The sequence below is a fragment of the Xenopus tropicalis genome, chromosome 9 (genome assembly GCF_000004195.4).
Source record: "Xenopus tropicalis strain Nigerian chromosome 9, UCB_Xtro_10.0, whole genome shotgun sequence".
In the NCBI taxonomy this organism is placed as follows: domain Eukaryota; kingdom Metazoa; phylum Chordata; class Amphibia; order Anura; family Pipidae; genus Xenopus; species Xenopus tropicalis.
In genome coordinates this window covers 14,568,523-14,595,561 of record NC_030685.2, presented here as the reverse complement: position 1 = coordinate 14,595,561, position 27,039 = coordinate 14,568,523, and the positions used below count along the sequence as shown (strand labels likewise).

General features: G+C 45.1%; 1 protein-coding gene across 4 annotated transcripts in view; it reads right to left on the bottom strand.

The window, feature by feature from the left end:
• The window catches only part of sec14l1 (SEC14-like lipid binding 1), a 65,074-nt gene extending 41,630 nt beyond the window's left edge, over positions 1-23,444 (bottom strand). Inside the window, exons 1-5 of one of the 4 annotated variants that reach the window (XM_012969945.2) lie at positions 23,304-23,444; positions 18,753-18,896; positions 11,024-11,100; positions 8,950-9,045; positions 1,829-1,910 (exon numbers count right to left, since the gene is read on the bottom strand). In XM_012969945.2, the coding sequence (XP_012825399.2) occupies positions 1,829-1,891 (63 nt within the window). In that variant the 5' untranslated portion in view covers positions 1,892-1,910; positions 8,950-9,045; positions 11,024-11,100; positions 18,753-18,896; positions 23,304-23,444. Of the gene's footprint in view, positions 1-1,828; positions 2,017-8,949; positions 9,046-11,023; positions 11,101-18,752; positions 18,897-23,303 lie in introns of those variants that run through there. The other 3 variants (NM_001102755.1, XM_012969946.3, XM_012969947.3) reach the window with 3 other exon arrangements.
• Positions 23,445-27,039: the final 3,595 nt, after the last annotated feature.

Genomic DNA, 27,039 nt, shown 5'->3' with positions numbered 1-27,039 from the left:
TATTGTTACCTTTTACTTTCTATTTATTTCCTTTCCTATAAATAGATCAGACTCTCCTTCCAACCACTGCCTGGTCGCTAAGGTAATTTGAACCATAGCAACCAGATAATGGCTAAAATTCCAAACTGGAGAGCTGCTGAACAAAAAGTGAAATAATGAATAAAACATAAATTATAGAAAAAGAAGACCAATGGCAATTTGCCTCAGAATATTACTCTCTACATTATACTAAAAGTTAACTCAAAGGTGAAAAACCCCATTTAATCATGGCAGTCAAATGCTCCCAACTGTGCCAGAAAAGCCTTAAACTCTGCAGAACCAGTCATACCAAACTAATAAATAAAGGTATAACCCCAAAGGAGATGGGCATTTGGGGGGGATCATAAGGGGCAAATATAAACGATCAAAAAGTACACTTGAGGATTTATCAAAGGTCGAGATTTCCTTATACTAAATAAAGGACCATTCGATATACAGGTATGGGACCTGTTATCCAGAATGCTCAGGAACTGGTATCCAGATAAGGGATCTTTCCGTAATTTGGATCTCCATACTTTAAATCTACTAGAAAATCTTTTAAACATAATTAAACCCAATAGGAATGTTTTGCCTCCAATAAGGACTAGTTATATCAAGGTACTAGTTATAGGCCATCTCCCATCTTCATTTTAAACAAATAATTCTAATTTTTAGAAATTATTTCCTTTTTCTCTGTAATAATAAAACCGTACCTGTACTTGATCCCAACTAAGATATAATTACCCCTTATTGGGGCAGAACAGCCCTATTGGGTTTATTTCATGGTTAAATGATTCCCTTGTCTCTGTAATAATAAAACAGTACCTGTACTTGATCCCAACTAAGATATAATTACCCCTTATTGGGGCAGAACAGCCCTATTGGGTTTATTTCATGGTTAAATGATTCCCTTTTCTCTGTAATAATAAAACAGTACCTGTACTTGATCCCAACTAAGATATAATTACCCCTTATTGGGGGCAGAACAGCCCTATTGGGTTTATTTAATGGTTAAATGATTCCCTTTTCTCTGTAATAATAAAACAGTACCTGTACTTGATCCCAACTAAGATATAATTACCCCTTATTGGGGGCAGAACAGCCCTATTGGGTTTATTTAATGGTTAAATGATTCCCTTTTCTCTGTAATAATAAAACAGTACCTGTACTTGATCCCAACTAAGATATAATTACCCCTTATTGGGGCAGAACAGCCCTATTGAGTTTATTTCATGGTTAAATGATTCCCTTTTCTCTGTAATAATAAAACAGTACCTGTACTTGATCCCAACTAAGATATAATTACCCCTTATTGGGGGCAAAACACTCCTATTGGGTTTATTTCATGGTTAAATAACCCTGGTCCCGAGCATTCTGGATAACAGATCCCGTACCTGTACTGTTTTATTACTACAGAGAAAAAGGAAATAGTTTAAAAATAAAATGAATTATTTGATTAAAGTGGGGTCTATGGGAAACGGCCTTCCCGTTATTCGGAGCTTTCTGGATAACGGGTTTCCGGATAACAGATCCCATACCTGTAGTTCAAATTCAACTCAAATTGATAAACAAGCCCATTGGTGCTACAAACTGACCCTGCGTGTATGTACATATACAAGGAATATACAGGGAATCAATTCAACACACAATATGGACTTTTTTTGTTGCACAAATAGGGGACGTTTAACCTGGGACCCTCCAACTGCAACTTTGCCCAGTGTTGCAGCGGAGCAGTTAGGGGCAGTTTGCCCTTTCCAGGAATAAAGCAACCCCCCCCTGTGGGTAAGTAAGTAATATTATTGGTACTCACCGCCATGACCAACTCAAAGGGGTACTTGTAGACCCGCACCGGCGACTGGTACTTCTGCACCATCTCTTCTCAGCGGCTGTGACTGTGAAGAGAAAAGAGCGACGGTCATGAGTCAGGCACCTTCTGGCACTCCGGCACACACATACCTCAGATAGCACCGACTGCTCCTTAATCCTTGCAGCAGCAGCAGCAGGGGGAGGAGGTGCCCTGTCAGGCACTGGGGATTTGGGATGCAAAACCAGTTCAACTGGGAGACCAGAGAAAGTATTTTGGCTGCGTGTGTATAATATGACACTGTGACACGGCAGCTACAGGGACGAGGGTACGGTGGCAGCAAAGCCCCATTCTGTGCTCAAGTAAATCCATTACTATAGGTGGGGGGGGGGCAACTCTTATACTGAGCAGGGTCAGACTGGACCACTAGGGCAGATATAATGCCTTCCCCTGCTGGCTGTCACTTCCAGAGCAACCCACCAAAAATTATATACTGGGTTGACTTGTCCTTTAAACACAGTGGAAGCCCCCTGGCTTCCACTGTGTTTAAAGGACAAGTCAACCCAGAATATAATTTTTGCTTAATAAAAGAAAGCAAAATTCAAAGCAACTTACATTCATTACATATTTGTAATGGTTATTTGTATATATAATTGCTATTAGAAGCAGCGTTGGGCAGTCCTTTTCTATTCCCTGCCCTGGGGGCTCCGGGGTATGAAACAATGTAACACAAGCCTGACAGACCTGACTCGCTGGGGGAGACTGAGCTTTGCAACATTGTTTAAAAAGAACCACCCAGGACTTCATATTGGAAAGTTGTTTAGAATGATGTTTTCTTTTATTAGGCAAAAATGTATTTTGGAAAGAGGCTACGTGCAAGGGAAGGCCTTTATATTTGGCAGTATCGACATCTAAAGCTGGGCATATACCTTGCCCAACCAGCAGATCTTTGCCCGACATGTTGGGCCAATGGGAGAATGAATGAATCAATGAACCAATGCAGTTGGCCAATGGGATTGACAGATAGATCAGGCAGATATCTGCCCATTTTTTGGGGGGACCCTATACGTGGCCAATAAGCGACTTGGTCAGAATGGGTACCTTTTATTGGCCTGTGTATGGCTACCCTAAGATCCTATAGTGAGTAGGTGCGCAGGGAGAAGCGCCCGTGCACAGAGCAGGCAGTCACCAGAATGCAGTTCTTCCTACTGGCTGCTGCCTACAGCTGGATCCCGCTGGTCTGGGGACAAAGCGAAGGAAAAAGAACAATTGCCTTCTATGAGGGTGTGACGTGCACAGATCAGATTGTGACAGGGCAGACAGCATGTAGCCAATAATGTGGCCTTTATTTCTTCTGGGCCGGCTCATATTCCCTACTTCCTGGGCTGCTTTCAAACTGACTGGCTTCTAATGGCTGTAATATGCTCTGTCCCACACCTACCCCCCAAAGGGAACTAAATAAAAAATAATTTTATCATTCCTGCTGAATGGGATCCCTATGCTGCCATAGTTTTATGGTTTCTCTCTGTACAGGCTATGAGCAAACTTAGTGGGCTGTTCCTGCTGAATTGTGCTTAGTACAGGGGAATCCCTATGCTGCCATAATTTTATGGTTTCTCTCTGTACAGGCTATGAGCAAACTTAGGGGGCTGTTCCTGCTGAATTGTGCTTAGTACAGGGGATCCCTATGCTGCCATAGTTTTATGGTTTCTCTCTGTACAGGCTATGAGCAAACTTAGTGGGCTGTTCCTGCTGAATTGTGCTTAGTACAGGGGAATCCCTATGCTGCCATAATTTTATGGTTTCTCTCTGTACAGGCTATGAGAAAACTTAGGGGGCTGTTCCTGCTGAATTGTGCTTAGTACAGGGGAATCACTATGTGCCATAGTTTTATGGTATCTCTCTGTACAGGCTATGAGCAAACTTAGTGGGCTGTTCCTGCTGAATTGTGCTTAGTACAGGGGAATCCCTATGCTGCCATAATTTTATGGTTTCTCTCTGTACAGGCTATGAGAAAACTTAGGGGGCTGTTCCTGCTGAATTGTGCTTAGTACAGGGGAATCCCTATGCTGCCATAATTTTATGGTATCTCTCTGTACAGGCTATGAGCAAACTTAGGGGCTGTTCCTGCTGAATTGTGCTTAGTACAGCAGAATACCCATGTTGGTTCATTTTTGAATATTTGTGAGCGCACAAGGTTAGTAAATAAGCCAGTTGGTGCAGGCCACACATGGAGCGATTTATTTAAGGAATGAATGAGCCACAAATCCACCACTTATTGTATAAGCCTCTAATCCAAGTCTTACCGATAGGGCAGCCAAAGAAAGCAAAAGTGAGCTCTTTTTTGAGGGATTTGTGCTGCTAATGCAGAAAGACCGCTGGCCGGGGTTATGTAACGGCAGGGCCCAAGCGACACGGTATTAGCAGGTCTATTTCTGGTGCGGTTCAGCTTTTTTTAGCAGAGATAAATACTGAGAGGGAAAAAGCATCACCTATTTTTATGCAGAGTATATTTTCATTAATTCCCCTTTAAATAGCAGGAGAGCATAGGCGGCTGCTTGCCCTGGGCATTTCCTACTTGTACCCGAGGGTGAGCCCTTATGGGGGGCAAATCAATGGCAATTACACTCACGAATAACTGTAAAACCAGTGAAAACGTGCAATGAATGTATATCGGGAAGTTGCTTAGAATTATCTATTAAAGGGTTTACTTCCCCTTTAATACCAAGCCTATGTCGGACCTGATTGCAGTACTAGAATGCCTTTATAATTTTCTTCCTAGGAAAATAAAATGCCGGCTCCAGCTCCCTACAGGCTGTCGCCCCCCGTGGGAACAGCTTTATTTATGGGCCACACATAATAGGGGAACTTCAACTCCCTGCCCTGGGGGTTAAACCTACGTCATGCCCTTTCCTGGCTGCAGATGCCCCTGGGCACTAATCAGGTTACATCAAGCTTTATCTGAAAGCCTCATTTGGGATATGAAAACAAACACCTCTTGTGGAACATGTACAATAAATATACATAAGGAATCCATAACCTTTACGGTGACAGTGGCCACCTCTGTCAAGTGTCTTAAAGGGGCGGGACACCCAAACACAATATGTTTTAAATTACAACAGATTTTATAGAAATGTGTTCAACATTTGTCTTACTTACCGTTCTCTGCACTGCTGGTTCTGACTACATGTACCACCGAAACAATGCAGCCTTGCCAGTTTTCCTCCAGCCAAGACTACAATTCCCACGATGCCTTGCACACTCCTGTCATTAGGGGTCATTTACCAAAATCCTCTGCTGCAAGTGTAAGGGCTCTGACTACTGTAATGCTGCAATGGTACATGCAGTCTGAACCCGCAGTGCAGAGCATAGCCGAGGACAGAGAAGTACTCAGGGTCGGATTGGGCTGCCGGGACACCGGGAAAAAACCCTTGCCGGCGCTCCACCGGCCGATGTTTTTCCTCCCCTGACGCTTTAAACTAACGCACTCAGGGGAGGACGTCCAGCTGGGGGTTAGGGAGGGTTACCAGGGGGGGCCTGCGGGGGATTACAGGGTGCAGTGGGGGCCCCTAGGGGATGTGGCCGGCAGGGGCACCTGTAGGGCCCCTGGGGCAGCAGCCCCTGCACCCCCAGTCCGACCCTGGAAGTACTGACCACCCAAACACAATTATACCTTACCCAAATGCTGCTGAACTGCAGCTCCCATCATACTACCAACATATAAGTGTAGCCTAGCAACATAAGGTTTGTATTCTTAAAGCAACAGTGCTTGATAAATTCCAGGATTGTGCTATGTTGAAAGCCCGGCAAGCTGCAACAGGCACACCCCAGCTCTGTGCTATGTGCGGCATTTAATCTGCCATTCCTTCTCTAACAGGGGGGGGCCCACGTGGGACTGTTTAACAAACAACAAGGGCCCCTCTGCGTCCGTGTCCCGTAACACTTTGGGGTCTTTGTGTTGGAAGCGACGGGCAGTGGGAGGGCTGGCATGAGTGGCGGCAGGGAATGGGCACAAAGGAGTAGTTGATACAGAGACAACCGATCATTGTTTTGGGCACGTTGGACCAGCGAGGGGTTGGCAGGACATTACCCTGACAGATTCCGCCGCGCACGGGCGCAGTATCATCTGCTCGGAGATCGCTCAAGCCGGTTGCACGCAGCCTGACAGCAGGACGGAACAGCATGTTTCCTACTCACTGCCGGGCTGATCCGGAACATTGCTGGGTAGGGAACTTAGCTGTTCCCCCCGCATACCCACGTATCATGTTATCTTACATAACTTACACATGGGGGGGTCATTTACTATGTGCAAGGCAGGGTCGCAGAAGTAACAACCAATCAGATTTTACTTTCATCAGTCTTAAGGCGGCCATACAGGTTGCCAAATCTAAAGGCGGGCGATATTGGGCTAATTCAATGGTTTGGCCCTAGGGGCACAGGCACCGTCGGACTGAGGAGCCCTTTCGGTCCCCGATCCGACGGGATAAACAAAATTGCCTGGTCAAGATCTGCCCAATTTTAGGCCAGATATCAGTCGGGTAGGCCCGTCAGGGGGTGCCCATACAGGGGAAGATAAGCTGCCCAAATCGGACCTAAAATCGGCAGCCAGGGTAGGACTGTGGGGTGCAGGGCCCACCGGGGCTGCCGCCGGCCGAGTCCCCCGCACCCCGTAGCCCCCCCCACACCCCCTGCTAAGCCTCCCTAACCCCCCGCAGGGGCCCCCACTCGACGTCCTCCCCTGAGCACGCATAAGTTTAATGCGTCAAGGGTCGGGTCTAAGGCACCGCGGCCCACCGGGTTTTTTCCCAGTGTCCCGGCGGCCCAGTCCAACCCTGTCGGCAGCAGAAATCTACCTATGCATGGCCCCCTTTAAAGGAGACATATCCTATAAAAATTATAAATGTACCAATGAATTATACCCCTCTAGATATAGAAGGATTGTGCTTAAAAAAGTTGTGTTTCTGACTGATTTATTGAGAAATTCGCCCAAACCCTACTAGCCCCGCCCATCCGTTCCACTTCCTGCTGGCTGAATTCTCTGGATGAGCTGGGGAGCCGGCGGCCCTCCGTACCCTGCACTGTAGGATAGGAACCAATCAGCAGCTAGGCTGACCTGATAGGGAACTGAAGCCTGTCTTTGCTTGTGTGAGTGCAGGGCTGTGATTGGCTCTCCCCCTCCTACTGTGCTTCTGGCAGGGACCGTTAGGACACACCCACTCTCCATTTCAAACTTGGGCAGAGAAGTGAGAGGATCTATAGGGAGCTCCAATAAAGGGGCCATTGTTACAGATAGGGTTAATGTTTAGCCCAAAGGGAAACCAGCACCGGATATGATTCATAATTGCCTACAGGGTTAGGGGTTTCCCATTTATCCAATATTTCTCCTTTAAGGTGGCCACAAAGGGCTAATCCGTACAGTACTCCGACTGGCTGAAGGGATGGACTTGCCTTCATTACTGCAGCTAACCAATCATAGCTCAAGACTGGCTGCTTGTGGTTACTGCTAACGAGTCAATCTACTCCCATTTTGTGACTTTTCCCTGTCTCGGACCTCTGAAACAATTATTATTCTTGCAGACCAATGAGTCAAGTCACTAAACTGCTGTAACAAATGGCCCAGAGTAACCAATTAGCTTTGAGCAACAGCCTTAAGCTTAATGAAGGCAATATTCTGATTGGTTGCTATGTGGTTGTCGGTTATTGTTATTTATACAGCACCATCATTTCCCACAGTGTTTGGCAGTGGTGTAACTACCATACAGCAGTCACTGCGGTCGGTCGGAGGGGGGACCAGGGGTTCCAGACTGTGTGCTCTATGAAGATTAACCATTTCTATCCTAATTGCCTGACATCTCTGGAATGCTACCCCCCCCCCCCCCCCCCCGTCTCCTTTTCTGTCATCAGCCCCTTCCTAACACCATTCCTTACAATAAAGGTGGCCAGCCAGGCATGGAAACAGCACCTTCACTAATGCAATGATGCCATTTTTTTACCCATGATGCAGTGTTCTCCCCCACCTTCCTTTTGGGGAAATTGTTTCCCCACGCCTGCATTTGTGAGTGACCCTTAAAAGGGGAGGTTCACCTTTTAGTTAACTTTTAGTTCATTATAGAATGCCCTATTCCTAGCAACTTTGCAATTGGTCTTAATTATTTATTCTTTATAGTTTTTAAATTATTTGCCTTCCTCTTCTGCCTATTTCCAGCTTTCAAATGGGGGTCACTGACCCCGGCAGCCAAAACCTATTGCTCTGTGAGGCTACAATGTTATTATTATTACTTTTTATTGATTATCTTTCCGTTCGGGCTTATCATATTCATATTCCAACTGGTGGCTTGTTGCTATGGTAAATAAGACTCTAGCAACCAGTTAGCTGAGGCAATTTCAAACTGGAGATCTGCTGAATGAAAATCTAAATCACTAAAGAATCCATATAAAGTAAAAAAAATGAAGACCAGTTGCAAATTGTCTCAGAATATCAATGTCTCTATGATACTAAAATGTAATTTAAAGCTGAACCACCCCTTTAATTATCTCAAAGGGGCAACAAACAGGCAGAGGGGGTGAAGGTCTTGGACTTAAGTCACACTTAAAGTACCAAGCCCTTAAGGGTTAAAAGCAGAATCCTACCGGGCCAGCATTCCGATGTGTTTGGAGTTTTGGCAGCTATCTGTTTGCTAGGGTCCTAATTACCTTAGTAACCAGGATGTGGTTTGAATGGACTGGTTTATAAATAGGAGAGGGCCTGGATAGATAAATAAGTTTTACAAAGTAACAATAACAATAAAACTGTAGCCTCACGGAGCAATCGTTTTTTTTTTAGGTGCTGGGGTCAGTGACCCCCATTTGAAAACTGGAGAGGGAAGAAAAAGGCAAACAATTAAAAAAACTATCAAAAATAAGTAATGAAGACCAATTAAGAAGCTGCTTAGAATTGGCCATTATATAACATAGTCAAATGAAAGGTGAAAAACCCCTTTAATTGCTAATCAGCCATGCAGGCTGTGGCTTCAATATGTGGCCGATATTAAAGGGTTGAGGTGGCAACTCAATATCTGCACATTTGCACAGCACGAACCATAGAGCTAAAGCAGTGAAAGAGACGCCATAGAGGCGCAGATGGGTACCTGATGGCAGCCGGTGTCCTGCTTCCTGGTGGCAAATCGCTTAGGTGACCAATGTCCCCAGGGGCTACGAGCGGAGCAGTTTCACACCTAAAGGCGCTTCAGGGATTAAGGAGCAGAAGGTGAGTATTGAGCGACATACGACAAAACTACGCAACTGCACAGTTCCCTGGGCCATTATCTTATGTAACGTAACACCTCCGCACGTCATTAGGCTGTAGTATATATATATATATATATCAGCAGCAATGTGCAACCCGACTTCCCAGGGGATGCTGGGAAACTAAAGTGAGCTAGGCTGGATATGTAAAATATGGGCAATGGCACAAGGAGAGACTAGCACTGATTTGCAAGTCAAAACCCCCCGCAATCACCATGCAGGCCGTGAAGAGACTCACATTCTCACTGATGCCCAACATGAGGTGACTTTGGCCACTGGCCCAATGCCATATTTACAGAGACAGAAATCCTTTTTGTGCTCCAGATGTTCCATAACTCCCAGAATCCTGCCATTAGCTCAGTTGCAGGGATGATGGTCGCTGCGCAACAGAAGGTTACCTACCCCCATATTAAACATACATTAGCAATAGTTAAAGGGGAACTTGACTCTGCAACTGTCAGTATCATTCTAAGCAACTTTCTAATAAACATTCATTGCATGTTTTCATTGGTTTTAAATGTAGTTGCTGCTGAAAGCAGTACTGGCTGTTTATATTCTCTGCACTGCTGTTTCTGACCCCTGAAACTATGTAACCAAAGCCAGCTCAATAACAGACCTGGAGAAGAACTGCATTCTGCTGTTTCATGAGTCAGAACCAGGAGAGAGTGCATGGAACAGAGAGGGATGAACGAATTCTGATGTGAGTGCAAGCACTGTAGCCAAAAGTCACATCCACTGGTTGCCGATTGGCCACTCACATGCACACCTTCCGACTCACACACTCATGCCGACTCACACAAAGAAAGAAATAGGGAGAGAGAGATGATAGATAACAGACAGATAGATAGATAGATAGATATAGATAGACAGACTGATTGATGATTGACTGATTGTTGATAGATTGCTAATATATAGATGATAGATAGATAGATAGATAGATAGATAGATAGATAGATGATGGGCAAAAAGATAGATGATAGCTAGATAGTCAGATGATAGATAGATAGATAAATGATAGATAGAAATGATAATTAACTAGCTAGATAGATGATATATAGACAAAGATAGATAGATAGATAGATAGATGATAAATTGATAGTCAGATGATAGACAGACAGATAGATAGATGGGCAGAAAGATAGATGATAGACAGATAGCCAGATGATAGATAGATAGATAGATAGAAATGATAAATAACTAGCTAGATAGATGATAGATAGACAAAGATAGATAGATGATAAATTGATAGTCAGATGATAGATAGATAGATAGATAGATGATAAATTGATAGTCAGATGATAGATAGATAGATAGATAGATAGATGATAGATAGATAGATAGATAGATAGATAGATAGATAGATAGATGATAGATAGACAAAGATAGATGATAGATAGATGATAAATTGATAGTCAGATGATAGATAGATAGATAGATAGATAGATAGATAGATAGATAGATAGATAGACAGGTAACAGAATAGATAACATCCCAAATGGCTGAACATTATGTAAGACAGAAAGACAATATAATGATTAGAGATAGGTAGGTATAAATAAGAAGAGAGAGAGATAACTAGATAAAATAGATAGATGATAGATAGATAGATAGATAGATAGATAGAATAAGGAGAGAGATAAAAGATAGATAAACAGATATAGGATATAGAGAGATAATAAATAGATAGATTGATAGAATAGAGACAGACAGATAATATATGATGATAGAGAGACAAGATAGATAGACAGATAGATGGATGCGGGATGTGGGAGAGCAGAAGGCTGCCCATTAGTAGAATGGCTAGGAAGTGGGCACATATGGGCAGGACTGCTCAGTAATGTGGCTGTAATATCCCAGCAGCGGAGCCAAGAAGACAGCTTGCGGTTAAGGATATCGACCCGGCACAAATCTGCTTACTTGTAAATCCTGCGGAAAGATCTCTCTCCCTCGGCAAATTCCTCTCCTTTGTTGTATGGGGGGGGGATACTGAGATCCTGCAAGTGAAGAGAGAGACACAAGAATGACTTTGGGGGACAAGGGGTCCGGATGAGAGTGTGCAGGGAGTCCCACATGCGGATAGAAGTGGGCCAGGCTGGGAGAGAGAGGTCCGAGACAGAGTGTGAAACCCAATGCCGTAACGTGAGCCGGCCCCACCGATACCTGTGCTGACGGAGGAAGGGTGAGCTCCTGTTTCCTGGCGCTACCGGCGCTCTCTCAGCATGACTCTCACTCTCCCATTATGTAAGTGCACGTTGGGCATCAGCGCCCAGTAGGTGACAGGGGCACGTGGGTGCCGGACTGTGCGCGTATACATAGGGTTGGCTGCACGCCTCTATAGACCAGCTGTGGGGCATATTTACCTGTGTGTGCCCATCACCCTCTGCCCATCATTGGTGGCACAGGGTTGTTTTCCAATCACCATAGAGGGTGGGTTGGGCACAGGTAGTAAAGTTCTTCACAAACTGGGTCTGGGTTGGGCCCAGGTTATGAAAGGATGGCTTAGACAAACTGCCCCCCTGCACATTACTACGGGGCACGCCAAGGGTTGCCAGGGACTTTAGGACTTGCAGGTTCACAACTGCCATCATGACAGCTCTCCAACTGTCCCCCCACTCATGAGAGCTCTCTAACTGCACTCAACTCATAAGAGCTCTCCAACTGCACTCAACTCATGAGAGCTCTCTAACTGCACCCAACTCATGAGAGCTCTCTAACTGCACCCAACTCATGACAGCTCTCCAACTGTCCCCCCACTCATGAGAGCTTTCCACCTGCACCCAACTCATGAGAGCTCTCCAACTGTCCCCCCACTCATGAGAGCTCTCTAACTGCACCAACTCATGACAGCTCTCCAACTGTCCCCCCACTCATGAGAGCTTTCCACCTGCACCCAACTCATGACAGCTCTCCAATTGTCCCCCCACTCATGAGAGCTCTCTAACTGCACCCAACTCATGACAGCTCTCCAACTGTCCCCCCACTCATGAGAGCTTTCCACCTGCACCCAACTCCTGAGAGCTCTCCAACTGTCCCCCCACTCATGAGAGCTCTCCAACTGCACCCAACTCATGAGAGCTCTCTAACTGCACCCAACTCATGACAGCTCTCCAACTGTCCCCCCACTCATGACAGCTTTCCAACTGCACCCAACTCATGAGAGCTCTCCAACTGCACCCAACTCATGACAGCACTCCAACTGTACCCCCCCACTCATGACAGCTCTCCAACTGCCCCCCACTCACGAGAGCTCTCCAACTTCAACCAACTCATGAAAGCTCTCCAACTGTACTAACGAGAGCTCTCCAGTTGCACCCTACTAATAAGAGCTCTCCAGTTGTACCCTACTAAGAGCTCTTCCGTTGCACCCCACTAATAAGAACTCTCCAGTTGCACCCCACTAATGAGAGCTCTCCAGTTGCACCCTACTAATAAGAGCTCTCCAGCTGCACCCCACAAATGAGAGCTCTCCAGTTGCACCCCACTAAGAGCTCTCCAGTTGCACCCCACTAATGAGAGCTCTCCAGTTGCACCCCACTAATGAGAGCTCTCCAGTTGCACCCCACTAATAAGAGCTCTCCAGTTGCACCCCACTAATGAGAGCTCTCTAACTGCACCCAACTCATGACAGCTCTCCAACTGTCCCCCCACTCATGAGAGCTTTCCACCTGCACCCAACTCCTGAGAGCTCTCCAACTGTCCCCCCACTCATGAGAGCTCTCCAACTGCACCCAACTCATGAGAGCTCTCTAACTGCACCCAACTCATGACAGCTCTCCAACTGTCCCCCCACTCATGACAGCTTTCCAACTGCACCCAACTCATGAGAGCTCTCCAACTGCACCCAACTCATGACAGCACTCCAACTGTACCCCCCCACTCATGACAGCTCTCCAACTGCCCCCCACTCACGAGAGCTCTCCAACTTCAACCAACTCATGAAAGCTCTCCAACTGTACTAACGAGAGCTCTCCAGTTGCACCCTACTAATAAGAGCTCTCCAGTTGTACCCTACTAAGAGCTCTTCCGTTGCACCCCACTAATAAGAACTCTCCAGTTGCACCCCACTAATGAGAGCTCTCCAGTTGCACCCTACTAATAAGAGCTCTCCAGCTGCACCCCACAAATGAGAGCTCTCCAGTTGCACCCCACTAAGAGCTCTCCAGTTGCACCCCACTAATGAGAGCTCTCCAGTTGCACCCCACTAATGAGAGCTCTCCAGTTGCACCCCACTAATAAGAGCTCTCCAGTTGCACCCCACTAATGAGAGCTCTCTAACTGCACCCAACTCATGACAGCTCTCCAACTGTCCCCCCACTCATGAGAGCTTTCCACCTGCACCCAACTCCTGAGAGCTCTCCAACTGTCCCCCCACTCATGAGAGCTCTCCAACTGCACCCAACTCATGAGAGCTCTCTAACTGCACCCAACTCATGACAGCTCTCCAACTGTCCCCCCACTCATGACAGCTTTCCAACTGCACCCAACTCATGAGAGCTCTCCAACTGCACCCAACTCATGACAGCACTCCAACTGTACCCCCCCACTCATGACAGCTCTCCAACTGCCCCCCACTCACGAGAGCTCTCCAACTTCAACCAACTCATGAAAGCTCTCCAACTGTACTAACGAGAGCTCTCCAGTTGCACCCTACTAATAAGAGCTCTCCAGTTGTACCCTACTAAGAGCTCTTCAGTTGCACCCAACTAATAAGAACTCTCCAGTTGCACCCCACTAATGAGAGCTCTCCAGTTGCACCCTACTAATAAGAGCTCTCCAGCTGCACCCCACAAATGAGAGCTCTCCAGTTGCACCCCACTAATAAGAGCTCTCCAGTTGCACCCCACTAATGAGAGCTCTCCAGTTGCACCCCACTAATAAGAGCTCTCCAGTTGTACCCTACTAACAGCTCTCCAGTTGCACCCCACTTATAAGAGCTCTCCAGTTGCACCCCACTAAAAAGAGATCTCCAGTTGCACCCCACTAATAAGAGCTCTCCAGTTGCACCCCACTAATAAGAGCTCTCCAGTTGCACCCCACTAATAAGAGCTCTCCAGTTGCCCCCCACTAATAAGAACTCTCCAGTTGCACCCCACTAATAGAAGCTCTCGGAACGCTAATATCCTCTCCATGCAGAACCTGATCCCAAGCTTCTCCCCCCCCTGCCCTTCAGAAGTAATTAAGCCGAACGTCGGGTTTAGCTCACTTTATCCCTCCGTATCTCTTTTCACGGCTAATCTTTTCATCAGGCATTTCAGCCGATCCTTGCACAAGGACGTCACCGCCAGGAGAAAAGAGCGAGTAGCAAGAAATTAGAAATCAGCGTCGTTATATGACAGAAAAACGCAAATTAATTTTCTTGTTTATTGTCCTGAAGAGAATGATTAATCAGACGATCCACTCACATATCCTGCAATTGTTACGGCAGAGCTGCTATATACGTGCGCTCAGGGGCTCATTCACTAACAGGCCCCCTTTACTCACTCAGACCCCAATGAAGGGCAAAAGGTTCTAAGTCTTTCTGCTTTTCTTGGGGGTGTGGGGGGCATATTAGGGGTGAGGTTGGGGCTCTAAACAAATAGAGAAATCCTGGAATTAGCTGGAAACATTCCTAATGAGAGTACTGTGCCACTGTACCTACGTGAATACTGGGGAGTGTGTGCCACTGTACCTGCGCGAATACTGGGGAGTGTGTGCCACTGTACCTGCGCGAATACTGGGGAGTGTGTGCCAATATGAGTGCAGGAATACTGGGGAGTGTGTGCCAATGTGAGTGCAGGAATACTGGGGAGTGTGTGCCAATGTGAGTGAAGGAATACTGGGGAGTGTGTGCCAATGTGAGTGCAGGAATACTGGGGAGTGTGTGCCACTGTGAGTGCAGGAATACTGGGGAGTGTGTGCCAATGTGAGTGCAGGAATACTGGGGAGTGTGTGCCACTGTGAGTGCAGGAATACTGGGGAGTGTGTGCCAATGTGAGTGCAGGAATACTGGGGAATGTGTGCCAATGTGAGTGCAGGAATACTGGCACTGGGTGTGCCAATGTGAGTGCAGGAATACTGGGGAATGTTTGCCAATGTGAGTGCAGGAATACTGGGGAGTGTGTGCCAATGTGAGTGCAGGAATACTGGGGAGTGTGTGCCAATGTGAGTGCAGGAATACTGGGGAGTGTGTGCCAATATGAGTGCAGGAATACTGGGGAGTGTGTGCCAATGTGAGTGCAGGAATACTGGGGAGTGTGTGCCAATGTGAGTGCAGGAATACTGGGGAGTGTGTGCCAATGTGAGTGCAGGAATACTGGGGAGTGTGTGCCAATGTGAGTGCAGGAATACTGGGAGTGTGTGCCAATGTGAGTGCAGGAATACTGGGGAGTGTGTGCCAATGTGAGTGCAGGAATACTGGGGAGTGTGTGCCATGTGAGTGCAGGAATACTGGGAGTGTGTGCCACTGTGAGTGCAGGAATACTGCGGAGTGTGTGCCAATGTGAGTGCAGGAATACTGGGGAATGTGTGCCAATGTGAGTGCAGGAATACTGGCACTGGGTGTGCCAATGTGAGTGCAGGAATACTGGGGAATGTGTGCCAATGTGAGTGCAGGAATACTGGGGAGTGTGTGCCAATGTGAGTGCAGGAATACTGGGGAGTGTGTGCCAATGTGAGTGCAGGAATACTGGGGAGTGTGTGCCAATGTGAGTGCAGGAATACTGGGGAGTGTGTGCCAATGTGAGTGCAGGAATACTGGGGAGTGTGTGCCAATATGAGTGCAGGAATACTGGGGAATGTTTGCCAATGTGAGTGCAGGAATACTGGGGAGTGTGTGCCAATGTGAGTGCAGGAATACTGGGGAGTGTGTGCCAATGTGAGTGCAGGAATACTGGGGAGTGTGTGCCAATATGAGTGCAGGAATACTGGGGAGTGTGTGCCAATGTGAGTGCAGGAATACTGGGGAGTGTGTGCCAATGTGAGTGCAGGAATACTGGGGAGTGTGTGCCAATGTGAGTGCAGGAATACTGGGGAGTGTGTGCCAATGTGAGTGCAGGAATACTGGGGAGTGTGTGCCACTGTGAGTGCAGGAATACTGCGGAGTGTGTGCCAATGTGAGTGCAGGAATACTGGGGAATGTGTGCCAATGTGAGTGCAGGAATACTGGCACTGGGTGTGCCAATGTGAGTGCAGGAATACTGGGGAATGTGTGCCAATGTGAGTGCAGGAATACTGGGGAGTGTGTGCCAATGTGAGTGCAGGAATACTGGGGAGTGTGTGCCAATGTGAGTGCAGGAATACAGGGGAGTGTGTGCCAATGTGAGTGCAGGAATACTGGGTAGTGTGTGCCAATGTGAGTGCAGGAATACTGGGTAGTGTGTGCCAATGTGAGTGGGGAGTGTGTGCCACTGTGAGTGCAGGAATACTGGGGAGTGTGTGCCAATGTGAGTGCAGGAATACTGGGGAGTGTGTGCCAATGTGAGTGCAGGAATACTGGGGAGTGTGTGCCACTGTGAGTGCAGGAATACTGGGGAGTGTGTGTCAATGTGAGTGCAGGAATACTGGGGAGTGTGTGCCAATGTGAGTGCAGGAATACTGGGGAGTGTGTGCCAATGTGAGTGCAGGAATACTGGGGAGTGTGTGCCAATGTGAGTGCAGGAATACTGGGGAGTGTGTGCCAATGTGAGGGCAGGAATACTGGGGAGTGTGTGCCAATGTGAGGGCAGGAATACTGGGGAGTGTGTGCCAATGTGAGAGTACAAGAGTGTGTGCCAATGTGAGTGTGAGAGTACAAGAGTGTGTGCCAATGTGAGTGTGAGAGTACAAGAGTGTGTGCCAATGTGAGTGTGAGAGTACAAGAGTATGTGCGAATGTGAGTGTGAGAGTACAAGAGTGTGTGCCAATGTGAGTGTGAGAGTACAAGAGTATGTGCGAATGTGAGTGTGAGAGTACAAGAGTGTGTGCCAATGTGAGTGTGAGAGTACAAGAGTGTGTGCCAATGTGAGTGTGAGAGTACAAGAGTATGTGCGAATGTGAGTGTGAGAGTACAAGAGTGTGTGCCAATGTGAGTGTGAGAGTACAAGAGTGTGTGCCAATGTGAGTGTGAGAGTACAAGAGTGTGTGCCAATGTGAGAGTACAAAAGTGTGTGCCAATGTGAGTGTGAGAGTACAAGAGGCCAAATACTGAGAGCAGAAGTGGTAAATGACAAATACTAATTGGCTGTTCATTCTGGGTTTAGTTGCCCTTAACACGATCTCATTTCAATACAGGGGAGACGCCCCCTGCAGGGTATAAGGTGGGATGATTTCTTTGACTCAATAAATGCTATTTTCAGGATTATATCATGCATTTCTCATACTATTCATGGGCTTATTATCCCACCCCCAGTATCGCTGAAAGCTCCTTCATTTAAGTGCAACATAAAAGTCCTTTCTCAGGCTCATTGTGCGCTGCCTAATTAGCCGTTTGGCATATGCCAGCATCACAATGAAACTGGTACCCACTCACTCACCCCACGGGGGGGCACCTGGATAGAGCTGCCGATGCCTGTAATTCCATATTATTACTAAATACTAATCCCAACAGCTATAACAGCTGCACAGGATTCCTGACACAGAGGTACCTTTGCTTTGGCCCATTTGCTTTGGTAAATTGTGTGCCAACTGCAGCACACCCTAACCTGCCCTCTGCCAACCCAGACCCAACATGACCCCTCCACGCTCTAATAATTCTTCGACCAACCCGCTCCCATCTGCGCATTAACTGGCCAATGCCAGTCCTGTCGTGGCGTTAGGGCAGAAGAAGGCAGATCAGCATTTTCTCCACAGGCGCAATGGTGGAGAAAATGCCTTGTGTGACATGGCCCCTAGATCAGCTGATGCTGATCCTCCTGTAGATAAAAGCTAAATGGGCACGTGGAGAGTATGTTGCAGAAAGCGTAGGCAGAAGTTTATAACCTGAATATTACAAAAATACTGTTTATAAAGAAAAATTTAAAAAAACAGGAGCTGCCTGGATTCAAACTCACACTTTGGCATAGCCATAGCAGTGAGTTTGAATCTAGGCAGGTTCATGAAGTTTTTTTATTCACTGTTTTTCACTTTTATTAAATATTAATGATCTAGAATTGTAAAGGGGATCAAAACCCTGTTGCATTTCACTGCTCAACCATACTTAACTCAGTTGCTGCTCGACTACAAATCCCAGCATACTTTGTTATGTTATGTAGGGTTTAAGCATGCCTCCACTATACTCCACCAACATCAGGGTTGTATTCCATAAGCAACATTGGTCAATAACACAGCTCCCTAGGGCCCACAGCTGCATTGAAATGCAAAATATTCCACCAATGAGAATCCCAGCTGATCTGACAATATACTCCTTTCCATCTCGGTGACAGAACCACACAGATCCAGAGAGTCGTACTGAGTGTGGGGGATTTATGCACAGCCCATTAACCCTTTTAGCGCTAATGAAGATATAGGGGGCCCAATGGGACATTTGGTAAGGCAAGCAGTATGGCAGATCCCACTTGCATGCACAAATGTAGTAAAAGAAGGAATAAAGGGGACATGTAGAACACACTTAGCACAATGAGTAAATTTTAACCGTTTCTTGTGCTTATTTAACCCAACTGCATTTTCCCATGGTGCTGATATTTCTGCTCACCTCTTGCTCAGCTCTGATGCTTAGTATCCGCAGCTCTCCAAGACGAGTCAGCCATTTTTTCTTCTTCTATTTTCTTCTAATTTGGCCCCAACAGAGCTTATACTCATGGCTTCCTATGTCCTGTTAATGCCCATGGCGTGGTACCTACAGATATAATACCACGGCTCATGAATAAAAGTCACGGATTCAGTAAGGATTCCTCCCCCACATAGTACTGCTCTGCTATTAGACTGATACCCACTGGTAATAAAAAATGTATTACCAGTACCATAGACTGTTACTCCTGAGCGTACTGCCTTTTACTTCTACAAATGTATTACCAGTACCATAGACTGTTACTCCTGAGCGTACTGCCTGTTACTTCTACAAATGTATTACCAGTACCATAGACTGTTACTCCTGAGCGTACTGCTTGTTACTTCTACAAATGTATTACCAGTACCATAGACTGTTACTCCTGAGCGTACTGCCTTTTACTTCTACAAATGTATTACCAGTACCATAGACTGTTACTCCTGAGCGTACTGCCTGATACTTCTACAAATGTATTACCAGTACCATAGACTGTTACTCCTGAGCATACTGCTTGTTACTTCTACAAATGTATTACCAGTACCATAGACTGTTACTCCTGAGCGTACTGCCTTTTACTTCTACAAATGTATTACCAGTACCATAGACTGTTACTCCTGAGCATACTGCCTTTTACTTCTACAAATGTATTACCAGTACCATAGACTGTTACTCCTGAGCGTACTGCTTGTTACTTCTACAAATGTATTACCAGTACCATAGACTGTTACTCCTGAGCGTACTGCCTTTTACTTCTACAAATGTATTACCAGTACCATAGACTGTTACTCCTGAGCGTACTGCCTGATACTTCTACAAATGTATTACCAGTACCATAGATTGTTACTCCTGAGCATACTGCTTGTTACTTCTACAAATGTATTACCAGTACCATAGACTGTTACTCCTGAGCGTACTGCTTGTTACTTCTACAAATGTATTACCAGTACCATAGACTGTTACTCCTGAGCGTACTGCTTGTTACTTTTATAATTGTATTACCAGTACCATAGACTGTTATTCCTGTGAGTGTATTGCAAGTAACATACTCAGACTGTTACACCTGTGAGTTTTTACTAGTAACATACTCAGACTGTTAAACCTGTGGTTACTAGTAACATACTCAGACTGTTACACCTGCGAATGTATTACCAGTAATGTACTCATGCTGTTACTCCTGAGTATATTACCAGTAGCATACTCCTGTGTGTGTATTACTCCTGTGAGTGTATTACTAGTAACATACTCAGACTGTTACTCCTGTGAGTGTATTACTAGTAACATACTCAGACTGTTACACCTGTGAGTGTATTACCAGTACCATACTCAGACTGTTACACCTGTGAGTGTATTATTAATAATGTTCTCAGACTGTTACACCTGTGAGTGTATTTCCATTAACATACTCAGACTGTTACACCTGTGAGTGCGTTACTAGTAACATACTCAGAGTGTTACTCCTGTGAGTGTATTACCAGTAACATACTCAGACTGTTACTCCTCTGAGTTTATCACTAGTAACATACTCAGACTGTTACACCTGTGAGTGTATTACCAGTAACATACTCAGACTGTTACTCCTGTGAGTGTATTACTAGTAACATACTCAGGGCCTGATTCACAAAAGTGTGATAAAAATGATCGCACTTTTTTGCGTTAAAAAATGCAAAATAATTTGCGCGCGATTCACCATAGTATTACCGCGTGCGAAAAATCAGCATTTTCGCATGGGTTATTTCTCGCACTAGTTTTACCGCATGTGTTAATTTCCGCGCTGAAAAGAATACGATCGCATGATTCACTATAACTTTTGCGCGCTAAATATCGCATTCGGCTATGCGAAAATTAACACCTACTACAGGCAGGCGAAAAATTATACAAAAGTACAGTAAATGATTTTTTGCAATAAAATATGGACTTACAGTGTTATTTATTCAAGTCTGTGTTTCCCCTAGAGTGACGCAGCCGCCAGTTTGCAGCGAAATGGTCATTTTTAATACAGTAATTTTCTGCAAGTATTGGCGTGTATGGCTAACATGGCGTGCGTTCATTTATATATATATATATTTGGCTACAAGTGATAAAATGTTTCGCCAGGCATGGATTCGCAGCAAATTTTTGGACGTGCGTTGAATTTTTTCCGCAAAACAATCCGCCAATGGCAAAACGCATGAAAAAATTAGCCACGCAAAAATTCACCGCACATACAACAATTGATACAAGCGTCAAAAAATAATAGTCACGGGTAACAATTTTTTTGCCCGCACAACATTTTTGCCGTTTCGTGGATCTTTCGAAAGATTTGCTAATTTTTCACTAAAGAAACCAGAACACATTTGTTCATCACTAGTGGCTACTATTTATAAGCATCTACTATTTATATGCTACCATTTATATGCTACTATTTATATGATACCATTTATATGCTACCATTTATATGATACCATTTATATGTGGCTAATATTTATATACACCATTTATATGCTACCATTTATATGTGGCTAATATTTATATACACCATTTATATGCTACTATTTATATGATACCATTTATATGATACCATTTATATGATACCATTTATATGTGGCTAATATTTATATACACCATTTATATGCTACCATTTATATGTGGCTAATATTTATATACACCATTTATATGCTACCATTTATATGTGGCTAATATTTATATACACCATTTATATGCTACCATTTATATGTGGCTAATATTTATATACACCATTTATATGCTACCATTTATATGCTACCATTTATATGCTACCATTTATATGTGGCTAATATTTATATACACCATTTATATGCTACCATTTATATGTGGCTAATATTTATATACACCATTTATATGCTACTATTTATATGCTACCATTTATATGTGGCTAATATTTATATACACCATTTATATGCTACCATTTATATGTGGCTAATATTTATATACACCATTTATATGCGGCGACAATTTTTCGACACTATTTCTAAGCTACCATTCATATGCGGCGACTATTCGCGGGCGTAATTTAGCACAAGTACCAGCAAATACCGCATTGAAATAGTCTTCGCGAGTTAAATAACGCATGCAATATCGCGCGTAAAAAAGCGCGAGTATGCTTATAGTGAATCGTGCGAAAAATCGCCAAAATTAAGCCGCGGTAAAAATTTTAGTGCACAATAAAAATAGCGCACGTTTTATCGCCCTTTAGTGAATCAGGCCCTCAGACTGTTACAGGTTGATTCTAACTACTAATACCTTAGCTACTGTCGGGCAGCCACTCCGATTGTTACTCAACATTACTCCCTTGAGTACTATAGGTCAGCCCCCTGTTAATGTGGCACCCGAGTACTATAGTTACTCCCCTGAGTCCTGTCAGGCAGCCATTCAGACTGTAACTCACTGTTACTCCCCTGAGTCCTGTCAGGCAGCCATTCAGACTGTAACTCACTGTTACTCCCCTGAGTCCTGTCAGGCAGCCCTTCAGACTGTTACTCACTGTTACTCCCCTGAGTCCTGTCAGGCAGCCATTCAGACTGTTACTCACTGATACTCCCCTGAGTCCTGTCAGGCAGCCCTTCAGACTGTTACTCACTGTTACTCCCCTGAGTCCTGTCAGGCAGCCATTCGGACTGTTACTCACTGTTACTCCCCTGATTCCTGTCAGGCAGCCATTCGGACTGTTACTCACTGTTACCCCCCTGAGTCCTGTCAGGCAGCCATTCGGACTGTTACTCACTGATACTCCCCTGAGTCCTGTCAGGCAGCCCTTCAGACTGTTACTCACTGTTACTCCCCTGAGTCCTGTCAGGCAGCCATTCGGACTGTTACTCCCCTGATTCCTGTCAGGCAGCCATTCGGACTGTTACTCACTGATACTCTCCTGAGTCCTGTCAGGCAGCCATTCGGACTGTTACTCACTGTTACTCCCCTGAGTCCTGTCAGGCAGCCATTCGGACTGTTACTCACTGATACTCCCCTGAGTCCTGTCAGGCAGCCATTCGGACTGTTACTCACTGATACTCCCCTGAGTCCTGTCAGGCAGCCATTCGGACTGTTACTCACTGATACTCCCCTGAGTCCTGTCAGGCAGCCATTCGGACTGTTACTCACTGTTACTCCCCTGAGTCCTGTCAGGCAGCCATTCGGACTGTTACTCACTGATACTCCCCTGAGTCCTGTCAGGCAGCCATTCGGACTGTTACTCACTGATACTCCCCTGAGTCCTGTCAGGCAGCCATTCGGACTGTTACTCACTGATACTCCCCTGAGTCCTGTCAGGCAGCCATTCGGACTGTTACTCACTGTTACTCCCCTGAGTCCTGTCAGGCAGCCATTCGGACTGTTACTCACTGATACTCCCCTGAGTCCTGTCAGGCAGCCATTCATATTTCTGCACACAGTTACCCATTATGATACCCATGAGAGTTCGCTCCCCAGCAATGTCGCTGCCCTGTGAGCCCAGGCTGCACTGACCTGTCTCCGTGCTGTGACTGTCACTCCCTGCCGCCTGTCACCATTCTTTACTCCGCGATCCCCTCCGCTGCCCTCCCGGCTCCCTCTCTCCTTTCCCTCAAAGTGACACAATCCCCAGCCTGTGGCCCCGCCCCCAGCACGCTGCTTCTCTCAAACCACACCTTCTTTCTTTAACGACTGAACTAGTAAGCCACGCCCATTATTGCCTCAAAGCCTTGAAGTAGCTGCACATACAGCACAACATCCGCCCACACTTCCCTAACCAATGAGCTTGCAAGCCCTGCCCCATAGGAATATTATGTTGTAAGCGGATAACCTATCTGTGCCACCTGTCTCCCTCCCAGCGCTACCTTAGCTGTCAACTCCGCTCCCTTGCAAGCGCCGCCCCTCTCCCAGAATGGTATCGCCCAAATCCCTTTCTATAAAAGGAGGCGTTGACGCGGACAGACGCAAACTCGCTGCTTGAGGAGGGAGAAGTCAGCGATTTAATAGTGTCTCTGTGCGTTTGGCTGCAGAATTACATGTATATTATTTATGAATGTGACTTACTTTATTAATTTATTAGCTGGGTATAGTGAGCTGTCCCTTCCCAGCCAAGCTCCAGGTGGGCACAGTCCCAGTGAGGGGACATTTACAGCACATTGCCCCCCCCCCACCTCAGGAGCTGCACAACATCTGGGGGGCAATATGTCACCCCATGTGCCACCCATTGACACACTGTGTGTGTATATCTTGCATTCTCTCCTAAATATCAGTCATCACTAAAACCTGATTCCTTATATAGTCCATGATTTAGAATAAAGGGTGGGGGGGCTGCTTTACTTACAAAAATACTTAGTTTTCTATTTACAGAAACTTTTGCTTCTACTTCATAAATCCTCTTCTAACTACTTGTACTGTTACGTTCTGTTCTTACTACTTGTACTGTTACGTTCTGTTCTTACTACTTGTACTGTTACGTTCTGTTCTTACTACTTGTACTGTTACGTTCTGTTCTTACTACTTGTACTGTTACGTTCTGTTCTTACTACTTGTACTGTTACGTTCTGTTCTTACTACTTGTACTGTTACCTTCTGTTCTTACTACTTGTACTGTTACCTTCTGTTCTTACTACTTGTACTGTTACCTTCTGTTCTTACTACTTGTACTGTTACCTTCTGTTCTTACTACTTGTACTGTTACGTTCTGTTCTTACTACTTGTACTGTTACGTTCTGTTCTTACTACTTGTACTGTTACGTTCTGTTCTTACTACTTGTACTGTTACGTTCTGTTCTTACTACTTGTACTGTTACCTTCTGTTCTTACTACTTGTACTGTTACCTTCTGTTCTTACTACTTGTACTGTTACCTTCTGTTCTTACTACTTGTACTGTTACGTTCTGTTCTTACTACTTGTACTGTTATGTTCTGTTCTTACTACTTGTACTGTTACGTTCTGTTCTTACTACTTGTACTGTTACGTTCTGTTCTTACTACTTGTACTGTTACCGTGTGTTCTTACTACTTGTACTGTTACGTTCTGTTCTTACTACTTGTACTGTAACCTTGTGTTCTTACTACTTGTACTGTTACCTTCTGTTCTTACTACTTTACTAATTCCCTGTTCTCACTCCTTGTACTATTTATGTCATGCATGTTCTTACTACTTGTACTATTCACTTCCTATTATTACTCCCTGTTTGTTCTTTCTACTTGTACTTTTTACTTCCTTTTCTTACTATCTGACTGTTCGTACTATTTGCACTACTTCCTGTTCTGTTTATTCTAGTAAATTTCTGTTTTACTGTCTGTTTTACTTATTTTCTGTCTTCTTACTGTCTGTTTTACTTATTTTCTGTCTTCTTACTGTCTGTTTTACTTATTTTCTGTCTTCTTACTGTCTGTTCTACTTACTTTCTGTCTTCTTACTGTCTGTTCTACTTATTTTGTGTCTTCTTACTGTCTGTTTTACTTACTTTCTGTCTTCTTACTGTCTGTTCTACTTATTTTGTGTCTTCTTACTGTCTGTTCTACTTACTTTGTGTCTTCTTACTATCTGTTCTACTTACTTTGTGTCTTCTTACTATCTGTTTTACTTATTTTGTGTCTTCTTACTGTCTGTTCTACTTACTTTCTGTCTTTTTTCTGTCTGTTTTACTTTCTTCCTGTTTTCTTACTGTCTGTTCTACTTACTTCCTGTCTTCTTACTGTCTGTTCTACTTACTTTCTGTCTTCTTACTGTCTATTCTACTTACTTTCTGTCTTCTTACTGTCTGTTCTACTTACTTTCTGTCTTTTTTCTGTCTATATTCTACTTACTTTCTGTTTTCTTACTGTCTGTTCTACTTACTTCCTGTCTTCTTACGGTCTGTTCTACTTACTTTCTGTTTTCTTACTGTCTGTTCTACTTACTTCCTGTCGTCTTTCTGTCTGTACTACTTACTTCCTGTTCTTACTGTCTGTTCTACTTACTTCCTGTTCTAGCTTCCTGTTCTACCTCCGTACTTCTACTTGCTACCTGTTCTAAGGCCACAGTCCAGTCTTGGGTTTATGAGAAACTCACCTTTAACAGGGTGTGCACACAAAGGTGTCACAAAATGCAAAGTGCAAAAACCAAATTCAAGTGCTAAAAACTAAATGGTGCAAGATTGCACCCCTTACTGCTCATACACAGAGCACTGTTATAAGAGCAGGGCATGATAAAACATGGGCATCATATTTATATTCCCTTTAAACAGAATGAGAAAGTTTAGCCAAATAAGAGCAAGCGGTAACAAAACCGCAGTACCATGCAGAATCTGTTAAGGGTCTGACTCCGGGTCCAGTAATGAAGAAGTGAGATCCAGAGACTCAGCGGAGGCTGCCAGGGACCGAGAGCTGGGGAAGAGTCCAAAGGTACCAGGGAAGGGGGGGGTCGTGCCCTGGAACAAAGTTGTCGGCACAGCATTTGTTAAGCCCGTGATCACTATGGGATGCAGCGCCAGCAGTTTTAGCCGGTGAATCAGGGCATTCAGGCCTGGGATGCTTAATGGCATCATGTGGCTCCCAGATAAAAGAGAAAAAAAGCTCCTTTTGGTGTTTATGAAGATAACGCCTTTTCCATTGATTTTCCACTCTGTTACCTAGGCGCTGCTCTGGCTTAAAGGGATGCCATTAATGGAAGCATTTAAGCCCCCTATTTAATCTCTCTTAACCGATGCTCCTCGCTGTCCCTCTGACAAACTGCAAGCAGGTAGATTAAAGGGGCACCGGGGGGAGGGAAGGGATCAATAGGGCACTGATAATGAATTCTGCAATGCCCCAAAGGATCTTTAATATTTGTAGCTGCTCCAGGCGTGAACAATTTGCTGCTGCACTTTTCTTAAGGGGACATTTATCATCAGGACAGCAGACAGTGGGGCACATTTATTAACGCAAAATGGCATTCACCAGTTGATGCAGCAATTGGGTTAATGCCTATCGCTATGTCATCGCTCTGCTCCTGTGATGTCACTGTCCCTGCCCAGTGACATCACGGCCCACCCCCCTGCCTGGAGATAACGGTGGGGAAAGGTGCCTACCAGGGTTGCCAGGTTAGAGGTTTTCCCGCCAAATTGGGCTACTAGTTCCCAAAGTACAGACCCACCAAGGTACAGTTTTGGGCTATTTTTTTGGAGCCTTTGCGGGTTTGTAGTTTGGAAACTAGCCAAAGTATTTTTCCGCTAGTGTGCCTGTTCCACTGCATGCTGGGTAATGTAGTTTGTATCTAACAATT